Genomic DNA, 11,329 nt, shown 5'->3' with positions numbered 1-11,329 from the left:
GTACATCAATAAGCACAATTTTTTAAAAAAATTAACAACACTTTTTTCATCAAAATTTTTAACTAATAATTATAGAAACTGATTCATGCATGTACTTTATTAGGTCTTTCTATCTGCGCAATGCTTGTGTTTACGTCGGCATATTTGCAAGATAGTCTTTGATGCTTGTCTTTTAGATTTGGCATGATACTCCTAGAAACTAATAACCCCTTGCTAATTGAATAAATTAAAGTACCTTTAATAAGTACATGATTGTAATCCTGCCCCAATTTGCAGCTGAGATTCAGTGACTCGTCTCTGTCTCATTTGCGTCTCAATTTAAGTTTCTGCTTTCAGTATGCATCACCATTGATGGGTTAAAATCCTATTTTACATCTCTAAATGATTGCTTGTGCATAATGTTACCTACACACTCATGGTTATACCAAAAAGAAAAAAGACTTTCCATTAAGGTTTCTACTTGACAATAAAATAATAGGAAAATAGCAGAAAGCACTGTTAAACGAAATCTTAGTAGATCTGTTTAAGAAGAAAAGGTGGTATCATCCTATTGTTAATTTTTTCTCACAAATTTGGTTTTTAATATGTTACAAAGTTGTAAATGAGATTAGCTACAAGGTGCGGAAATTTGTTATTTGTTTCATCCACGCCCAATTATCCAAAAATGAAATTTTGTGAATTTATTTTTCTAAATTTGGTATGCAAAATATGTAGCTAACATCTAATCTTTTAATTAAAATCTCAACCATTATTTCTTTTTAATTATTTTTTGATAAATTGCATTCAGGGTCACTAAACTATTATTAAGTTTACGTTATGTCACTCAACTTTTAAAAGTAACAAAATGGTCACTAAATTATTCAAAAGTTTTCATTTAAATCGTTGGTCTATTAAAATCGTTGATATATGACTTTTTCTATTTGCATTGTCTAACCAATCCAAAATTCTATTTCCCATTTTCTTCTATAGTTCAGATTTTTTTTTCATAAAGCAATTTTAAATGTCACAAATCTGCCAACCAAAACCCAAATAACTTTTTTCTACCTTCTCCGACATTGATTGTCAAATTGACTTAGATCTAAGATATGCTATTCCACTCATCCATGCATATCGATCCATCGTATCGATCGCCGAATTGTCATTTAGGGCTCATTAGCCACAATTTTTTTAAAAATAAAAATAAAAATTCAACAACTCATTGACTTATATAAAAACTTTTGAATGATTTAGCGACTTAAATGAAATTTTTAAATAGTTCAATAACCATTTTGTAGTTTTTTGAATTTGAGTGATCACAGCGTAAATTTACTAATAGTTTAGTGATCTTGGGTGTAGTTTGCCCTTTATTTTTTTAAGATTTGAAGTTAGGATTTATACTTTAAAACTTAAGGTTTCAAGTTTTAGGTTCGGGTTTTTAGGTTCAAGTATTTTATTTGTGATATTCGAGTTTTAAGAGGTTGGGGTTTAAGGGTTCGGGTTTAAGATTTAAGGGTTTTGAGTTTTGGGGGTCGGGTTTCAAGGGGCTAGTGTTTGAGGATTTGAGTTTAAGATTTTTAATTCAGAGCTTAAGGTTTGAGATTTGAGTTTTCGTATGGTAAAATTATCTTAACTTTAATGTCTTAAGCTTTTGATAAAATAATATTTAAGATAAATTTTATATATTATATCTCCTAATTCATTTTGTGGAAATAAAAGAAATATCATAGAAAATGTTTTCAAGTCCAAAACAAATTCAAGAACACTTGTTTAAATTGATTTTACCCATATATTATGTTCTTGAGTTAAAGCAAATGCCTTTGAACATGTTTTAAACTAATCCCGACTCATTTTAAGCATTTTGGTATAGAGGGATCAATCCCTCCCCTGAAGGGATTGATCCCCACTAAGTTAATAGCTAAAAACAATTTTAGGGAATAGATCCCCCTTGAATCGATCCCTACAATCTAACAACTATTGTATTTGAACTGGGGGATCAATCCCCTGACATGTAGGGCTTTAAAAACTTGCTAATTTAATGCTTCCAATGGTTATTTTTCATCCTCCAATAGTTATAAATGGTCAAAAACTTATTCTTAGGTATAAATAGACCTTAAGAACACTTCAAAACAAAAGAGAAACATATCCAAGCATCAAAGTTAAGAAAAAAGCTTCAGATTCTTTATTTCTCACTTTTCTTTTATACATAGTCTTTGCACTTATTGTAAATTCTTTCCTTACTCTCATTTTACTTGTTTTAGTGAGCCAAGCTTTGTGAACACATACCTTCCTAAAGGTTATATTTGTTTACTTTATCTTTTTATAGTTTTAATTAATTAGAAGGTTACTAGTTGAGCCATAAAAACTAAAGGGAGAGTTCTATCTTAGCCTTTGAACAGATAAATTATAAAGGTTATATCTTGTCCTCAAAAGGTTTCAATTCAATAAAGTGAATTGAGAAATCCTTAGTGGCTGAAATTATCTAAAATAGCGGAGTTAGAAGTTGGGGTCGAACTACTATAAACCATTTGTACAAGCTTTTCTCCTTGCTCTATGTTATTTAAAAAAAAAATTGTAGATGTTTGTAAATACCAATCTACCCCTTTTAGTTTTTTTTAAGGGAAATTGGGTTATTATTGATAAAAGAAATATGGGCTGAAACAACCCATAAAAACGTCTTTGAAAAAGAGCCCAAAAGAAAAACAAAAAGAAACCAATAATAGGAGAGTACAAAATAGCCCAACAGAAAAAACGAAAGGACAAACAAAAAAAAAAAAAAAAACAAATAACCTAATCCTTAATCTGGCAAACAACTCAACAGAGCATTAAATGATCATCATTTCCAAAGCCAGATATTTTCCCTATCCATGGAAAACTAACAGCCCAATGGAGAAAAACAACGCGCTTTCCATTTGAAAACAACAAAATCAAAATCATTCATTTCACACATTTCCAATCTAGTCACGTCTCCAGAGAAACTATGCAAGCCTGACAATCAAGACGATAAAAGAGGAACATCGTTGTGACCCTTTGTATCCCCCAAGCAATGCCTACAAAGGTCGTTCTCAGTCGTATCTTTCGCAAAGAAAGGCATCAGACCCACCAAATAAGTACTTTCTCCCAACTTTGAGCCTCCCTTTGCTAGAATATCTACTACTCCATTTGCATCTCTCTGAATATGGAAAAAAGTCACATTTGATAAAACCTGTTACTTTGTGTTTACCGTCATATATATAAGCCCCAATAAGTGAACCATCTTTGCCATAGGCTTGCATTTTCTTTATCACAGATAGAGCTTCTCCCTCGATCAATACCTCTTGAAATCCTAGATCTCTACCAAGATTCACTGCCTGTAGTCAAGCAATAGCCTCCGTAGCAAAATTGGAAGGTACACAAGCAATAGCCTCCATAGCGTAATTAGAAGGTATGTTGTTGTTTATTACTGTATTGGAAGCCACCACTCTACCCTCCCAATTTTTTACAACTATTTTAGTGCAGGAACGCTTTCCTCTCCCATCAAACGTTATGCCAAAGTTAAGCTTATGGAAATGAAATTCAGAAGGCCTCCATCTCTCCCTACCCACTCGTTTTGCAGGTAATTTCCTCTGCGGTTCATCCACTTCTATAATGTAGGATTCCACTCTGTAGATAATATCCTGTGGCAAAATAACCTTATTCTCATGGGTTAGTTTATTTCTTGCTGACCAAATGAACCATATAATGCAAGTCACAATCCTGCAGATAGGATTAGGAAGTGAAGCAAAGATATAGTTTAACCAGTCTTGTAGCAAAGTATAAACAATATCATCAGGCCATGCAATTTGTAATTTTTACCATATTTCTGTAATAGATGGGCAATCCTTGAAGATATGCTCCAGCATTTCCCGTTCTCTTGCACATTTCGGGTACAAGGTAGAGTTCCTCAATCTTTTGTTATGCAAATTGTAATAGTTAGGAATGTAATTTTTAAAATTTTTCCAAGCTGTAATTTTGGTTTTCTCTGGTAAATTTATCTGCCAGAGTTTTTTGTAAAAAGCTTTGTAATGTCTATCCCCTGTAGCCTCCCTATTACCATGCATTAAAATTTTGTAACCAATTTTGACTATAAACACACCCGATGGCTCCTCGCCCCACACCATCATATCTTTCCACGAATGATCAGTAAGGGGAATGTAGTGCACTTTCTCTGCAATGTCCTCATCTAAGTACAGTGTAAGCTTTGCCTCATCCCATCTTCTTTCATCATGATTTATCAATTTTGATACCAGCCTAACTAATTATCTTCTCCCCTGATTGAATATATCTTGTAGGAAACCCTAGAACCCATGCGTCATCACAAATTCTAATGCCTTCCTCAAAGCCCACACATCAACTCACACCCGATTTCAACAAACCCCTTGCCGCACAGATACTTTTCCAAGTATGTGAAGGGTAAGGACCTAAATTTGCACTCATAAAATCATAATTTGGATAGTATTTTCTTTCTAGCAATCACGCTAGAAGTGAATTAGGGTATTTTAACAAACACCGCCCTTCTAACACCCTGGATTCTGGGGTTAAAAGTTTTTAGGGTTTGTATCTAGGGTCTATGCGTAGCTTGACCAATTATGTGTTTCTGCATCTTAGTGACAGAATGAGCCTACTGGTCTAGTGGTTGGTTTTGTGTTAGTTTAGCCTAGGGTCCCGGGTTCGAGTCCTCAGGTGTAACAGCCCAAATTTGGGGCTAGTCAGAATAGTGGTTTCGGGACCACAAATTCGACAAGAAAAAAATTTATTTTCAATATATTTTTGTGGTCTACGATTTCAAAAAATGATTTCGTGAAAATTTCGTTCGAAAATTTTGACATTTGGGCACTAAATTTTGTCAAAAGGACTATATTATAAAAAGTAAAAAATTTTAGTTCTATATGTTAGAGGTGTCTAATTGTTATGAAATTTTAAATTGGAGGTCTTTATATGGTAATTAGACCATTGGTTAAGTTGGTGGAGAAAAATGGGTGTGGTTGGCCATGTTTCCAAAAAAATTTCATTAAGGGCATTTTGGTCATTTAATTATTAAAATGAATTAAAAACAAAATTAAAAGTCAATTTTTGTCCATTTTCAACCCCTAGGCCGAAAATTGCATGGAGAAACCATGGCTAGGGTTTTTCAAGCTTCCAAGCTCGATTGTAAGTCCGTTCTATCCCCGTTTTTAATGATTTTTACGTTTTTAAAATTCTCGTAACAAGATTTACCTATTTTTATCATTATTTTGAACTAGGGTTTGTGTTTAAAAATTTACCCATTAATGATATGCATGTATTTTGATGTTTTATGGAAGAATATTAATGTTTGGAGTGTGATAAATGATTTGTACTAAGTAATTTTCGATGAAAATGACTAAAAGGATTAATTTGTAAAAGTTATAAAATATGCCACAGGTGTGTGAATAAGTGAGTATTTTTGACTGCTATAGTTGTGAAAATGGTTCAGCTAGGCCTAAAATGCAAGGAAATTTAATAAAAATTATTTTACGAGCCTAGGGGTAAAATTGTAATATTGTGAAAATTTAGGGGAAAAAATGTAATTTTTCCGAAGTATGATTTTTGGACTGGAATGAATAGTGTGAATGTTATACAAGTTAAATGTATTGTTATAAATCAAGAAAGACGAGAAATTGAAATTGATCGAAAAAAGAAAAGTGAGAAAATGTGAAAAATTCCCGAATGAACCTTTGAAATAAAAAGGGATACGAATGAAGTGACAGAAATGATCACATATGTGGCACGGATTGTGTATAGGCCACTATGTAAAAGTGAAAGTGATGGTCACGTGTGTAGTATTATGTGCAGGCTACTACGTGTACCGGAATGATAGGTCGCATGTGTAGTACTATGTGCAGGCTACTATGCGTACCGGATAGTTTTGATCACGTGTGTAGTACTATGTGCAGGCTACTATGTGAACCGAACATCATTAATTAGTAAGGTGGTTGCTATGTGTTGAATCCACCGAGTATCTGTTATTATTCCGAAGTATTCATCGGGAAATTGACTAAGTGTAATTGAATAATGAATATAGGTGTGGAATTGAATTGAATATCGACTTAGAAATGGAAAAGTGAATTTTGAATTGAATTGTGATTGAAAGTGAAAAAGTAAAATTATGAAAGAGTACATTTAGCAATAAAACAGTTTAGACGAAAGCAGTTGTGTGACTTTGAAAAATCACCAAAAATGGTGGAGATTGAATTAGAGGCTGAATAATATATGAAATTGAATCTGAATGAGTTTATTTTCACATAAAAGAAACAGAGCAAGAAAAAGAGTTATATATTTTGAGATATTTGAATTTTAGTTAGACAGATTCAGAATGAGTTCGGAATCCCCTGTTCTGACTTTAGAAAACTGTCGAGCAGTGAAATAGGGGAACATTAAAGAATAAACTGTACTATTTGGCTAAATCAAAAATTTTAAAAATTTTATGGTAGGAAGATATGTGAATCTAATTTTGGGGAAAATTTACGGATCTTAATTTGGAGTTCTGTAGCTCTGGGTAAAAATAATTTAGTGACTCTGTTTCGAATAGACAACTTTGAATATATATGTGAGTGAATAGTGAAATTGTAGTTAATGTTGTTTAAGTGTGTTATACAAATTAAGGATGTGGAATGGAGAGGAAGAGGAGGAAAATTTGAAGAACATATGAATGATTTGTGTATAATTGGCCATATACTCGATTATAATCGATAAACGATTGAAAACAAATGATGTTTATATTTGTGCATTATTAGTTATAATTAAAGTTCATGTGAGAAAATAAAGTTTCATAGTATGTGTATGTGGTATACTTGGTATATGATTTGGTATGTAGCAATGTCAGAAATGGTTTATGAATTAACTCATGTTGATAAGTTTGATACATAAATAAATGTGGTGCTTATCCATGCTTATAATGCTTATACTATATGTTTATTTGGCTAGCATGTTTGGTGTGTATGCTTAGGCTTTGGCCAAGTTGTGGCTGGATTACACCACATTAAATTTATAAAATTATGCATTGAGATGGTAAATATATAGATGGAAATATGCTTGTGATCATGAAAGGGTGGTAAGGTTTAAAGTTTGTAATCTTTATTAAAATGGTTTATCATGTGGTTAGTTTTCAAAAAGACTAGCTTGCGACTATGGTTGAGTGTAATGTTTATATCTTGTGTGATATGCATAGGGAACGAGAGTGGAAAGGAAATGAAATACTAGGTTCATGCTTGAAGTGTAAAATGATGCAAAAAAGGGACGTTAAGTTAAACGATAAATATGTATTAGTATTGAACTTAATGAAATTGAATTGTACGTGAATTAAATGGAAATTGCAAATGATATGATTTAAATTAAATAAATTATTGTGGTATTGAAATGTATATTGGATTGAGAAATTGAATTGAATCGTAAACATGAGAATCATGAATTAAATGAAATGGAAATGAAGTATTGAATTGCATGAGTATGTATTGGGTCTCAGAAGCCCTATTTGTTACAAATATAATATTTTGAAGTTATAACGTGAAGATTTATAAAAGCATGTTAAAATTTTGAGGAGTTTAAATTTGAATGAAATTTTATAACTCGGTTTAACATGTTTATAAGTGTATATGTCCCGGTAATGCCTCGTACCCTATTCTGGCGTCGAATACGGGTAAGGGGTGTTACAATGTGACATCGCCAGATTCGGTCATAACATTTAGACCGGATTTGGGGTGTTACATCAGGTGTGTTATGAGGGAATTTTTTTATTTAGCTTTGTTGTGTTAAAAATTTTAATATTTATTTATTTTTATTTTGTTTTGTTTCTTTTCCCTCATTATTTTTTTCACGTTCTCTCCTCTCCCTCACCATCGTTTTTCTTTCTCTTTTCATTTTTGGATTTCTTGCGCCTTTTGACAAAAAAAAGAATGGTTTTGTTTATGATTTTCGAAAAGCTATGATTATCTTGTCGTCAAGTCGATGTCTGGGTGTACGATCACGAACTAAGGTGTGGGTTTCAAACTTTTCTTTTACATTATCGAAATTCTGAAATGGATATGTGAAATTCGGTAATTGTGGGTGCGTTTCTGAATTGTTTAGTTTTGATATTGGATTCCATAGAGTTTAGTTATGTCTTGAATACTAAGGGAATTAAATCGTAGGTTTTGGTATTAAAGCAGATATGAATCATTTTTAAACAATTTCGGGGTGGGTTTTTGATCTACTGATGTTGGGAATGCGTTTGAGAAAGAAAGGCACAATTTGCAGCCAATTTCGATGTTATTTCGTGACTACACGGGCAGTTTACACGGCCGTGAACATTGGGATTTAGGGTTTTCGGGCAAATTCTGGTGCCAAATGTCTGTGTGGCTGATTTGGGATTTTAGTCAACTTCTATACGGGCATGTACATTTAGGGATTAGGGTTTGGATGGTTTGGTGCCACACGGCCTGTGTGGTCAATTTAAAGATTTAGGGATTCCACACAGGTGTGTATTTTAAACACATGGTCGTGTCTGGTGGGCACACAGACGTGTGCCTTAGCCACACGGCCATGTACCTTCTTTCACATGGGCGTGTGCCTCTCCACCTGGGAGTGTTGACCCTTACACGACCTAGGCACTTCCATACTGCTGGAGTACACGGCCGTGTGGCCCTGTTTTGTAAACTTTTGTTCTATAGCATAACTTATCCGTTCTATTTCTTGTGCCATCCAACGGTTGTTGGGGCTTCTGTATAAATACTAAGGACTCTAATACGGCTTAAGGTCGTGTGATTAATAGTAAGCGTGGTGCTAAACTTTTAATTTTATAGTTCGTGTTTGTAATGGCTCTGCAAAAGTGAAACCGTGTTCGATAACTGTGAAGAAATTTGATATTGAGTTTGTGTGTGTAAGAGCATTCTGAATTTGTACTTTGATTTTGTGTCTCTGATTTTTGTAATCACACAGAATACTGTATTTGTCTGACTGTTTACGACCTTCTATGTCTATGTGACTGTTCGTGTTTGGTGTATATTGTTGCATTTACATCATGATTTGGGTTTAGGTTGTGAAATGAAGGAAGACAGATTCTGATATAATCTAGCAGTTTAACTGTAACATATTTGTACAGTAGTTTACCGCAATGCACTATAATGTATCTACGTCAACTTTGATGTATACTTTTATTTGAATGGCTTAGTCCACATACATGGTGTGTAGAGTTGGATAGGCCTTTTGAGGTTCTATGTTGTTTATCTGGTTAGATGAGCTTAAACAACTCTATTGGAGTGTGATCAGGGGACAGATAGGTGTTTTGGCTGGATGGGTGGGTTTTCCCTACTTGACTGCATTCATAAGCATCTAATTAAGTGATTGGGTGTAAGTTTGTTTATCTGCATTCTGTCCGTTTAACTTATTATTCGTGATTGTTCTTGCGTGTAATAACATTTTGTAACACTGTGTGTGATGATAAGTGCTTTGCTTGAGTATGTTCGTTTAGGACGTTGGCTTCATGTATACCTTCTGGTTCTGTATATCTCTATAAGTATGTTTCACCGTTGTACTGCTATCTGGAATTCTGGTCTGTAATTTTGTTGTTAGTATTGTCTCGAACTTACATTGAGCTCGTGTAGCTCACCCCTTTAGTGTTTCCCCTTTCAGGTACATTTTCAAATTTTGATGCTAGACTCAGTACGCCGAAGGTCTCAGAGTTATGCATTTTAAATAATTTGTCTAAGTACTATTTTGAAAACTGTGGTATGGACTGTTGTATTAAATACATATAAGCGTTATTTAGATTGAGGTTTTTCTAATACCAAGATTTTATATCTGAGAATTTTTACAGAACTAAAATACGGTAATATTTTTCGGTTTGTTAAACTAAAATTTCCCATTATCACTTCGGTGATCAATGTGATCTCTGAAATTCAGTCTAAAATACTAGCCCAGGTATTGAGGTGTTACATTTAGTGGTATCAAAGCTAGGTTTGTAAAAACTCGGTCTATGTTTTTACTTAACCGTGTGTGCGTGTGTTCGTTTTAGAAAAAATTTTGAGAAACTATACCACAATAATTTGAAATGATTTGTGTTTTGGAAATGTTTTACAAAAATAAAATGTCTGAGACTCCGGTGCTAGTCCGGGTGGAAATTTTGAAACTGTAAGACTAGAAAATGTAGACTTCTGTATTTATTCTATGTCCGTTTTCTGGAAATCAGATATTCTAAATATTAGTTATAAAACCAATATGGATTCAGGTGACAAGCGAGATCGCGAGGATCAATCCGGTAAGACTCTCAAAAAGTCGTTTACTTCATTGAGACGTGTGCCTATTCAAGAGTCTGAAGTCAATGCGATTTGGCCAACTTCAGGTAGTGAGAACCTAGACCTTGGTACTGAGGCATTGACTCGGATAGTAAGAGAAGTGCTAGAGGAAGTGCTCAAGGCTAGGTTAGATAGACATAGAGAGTTAGTGAAAAATAAGTGTGTAGATTGTGAGAAGAAGAGAGATCGCAGTCCTTGGAGGTTGGAGCCTCAGTCTGTGAAGCATGAGAGAACACATTTGAGTGGCAATAAAGGTATTGTGAAGGGCACTGGTAGTGGTGCGAACGCTCCGTTTGGTGAGCACTGTAAGAAGCGTCATTCAGGTAATTATTGGAAAAGGGTGGGAGCGTATTTTTTATGCGAGTCCAGAGAACATTGGATTCGGAGTGTCTTCGACGACATTAAGACAAGTATAGGTTTAGGTTATTTTGTCATTGTGTGTTGTTGCTGCGAATGATTCGTTCCACTGTTCGTTGGATAACGTTTGTGTGTGTATGATGAACAAATATGTAACTGTTTCAGTGGCTAAGTGTTCTAATTGTGTGTTTAAGGTCTTAATGTTGGTATGGTACTGGTCGGGTTAGAGTGCGCAACGGGAGCGTAGTGGTAGACTCAGGGTTAAGTGACTCTTCTGTTAATGGAAAATTTCGGGGACGAAATTTTTTTAAAGAAAGGTGTCGAAACCGTTTTTTTGAAAACAAAATTTTAGCTGTCGACTTTTAAAAATAAAACTGGAGTCGCCATCGATCCTTTATTAAGGTGTGACCGGCCCACCTTAAAAATTATTTTGGTCTACGAATTTTGAGAAAACGAGTCCGGGAGTCAGTTACGCACGAGGAAGGGTTAGCACCCTCGTAACGCCTAAAATCGGTACCAAATTGATCATTTAATGCCTTAGTGTCGAAGGTTAAAAAGATTTTTAAATCAACTCAAATGATGAAATTTAAAAAAGGATAATCAATTGTTCAAGTCATGTAAAGAAATCGAGTCCCAATACGTTAGGGTACAATTCCTCATAATCCCGAACTCTAAATATCAATTTTATT

At 34.1% G+C, this 11,329-nt stretch overlaps 1 protein-coding gene across 10 annotated transcripts; it reads left to right on the top strand.

The window, feature by feature from the left end:
• The first annotated feature begins 2,796 nt into the window (after positions 1 to 2,796).
• LOC105791268 (uncharacterized) lies at positions 2,797 to 10,804 on the top strand. Of its 10 annotated transcripts, none has more exons than XM_052635149.1 (7): positions 2,799 to 3,400; positions 3,475 to 3,571; positions 3,827 to 4,188; positions 4,287 to 4,396; positions 5,089 to 5,145; positions 9,622 to 9,717; positions 10,217 to 10,804. In XM_052635149.1, exons 5-7 carry the CDS (start codon positions 5,112 to 5,114, stop codon positions 10,738 to 10,740), a joined length of 654 nt encoding a protein of 217 aa, XP_052491109.1. In that variant the 5' UTR covers positions 2,799 to 3,400; positions 3,475 to 3,571; positions 3,827 to 4,188; positions 4,287 to 4,396; positions 5,089 to 5,111; the 3' UTR covers positions 10,741 to 10,804. The 10 variants fall into 10 exon arrangements, 7 of the variants coding, with proteins under 7 accessions (XP_052491108.1, XP_052491104.1, XP_052491103.1 ...); XM_052635147.1 differs by having other exon boundaries at positions 4,287 to 4,407; XR_008198823.1 differs by having other exon boundaries at positions 2,800 to 3,400; positions 3,827 to 3,888; positions 4,139 to 4,188; positions 4,287 to 4,407; positions 9,622 to 10,804.
• Positions 10,805 to 11,329: the final 525 nt, after the last annotated feature.

This window comes from Gossypium raimondii, chromosome 8, assembly GCF_025698545.1.
Source record: "Gossypium raimondii isolate GPD5lz chromosome 8, ASM2569854v1, whole genome shotgun sequence".
Taxonomy (NCBI): Eukaryota; Viridiplantae; Streptophyta; class Magnoliopsida; order Malvales; family Malvaceae; genus Gossypium; species Gossypium raimondii.
Note: the sequence above shows the minus strand (reverse complement) of the source record. Positions and strands in the feature narration are given on the sequence as shown.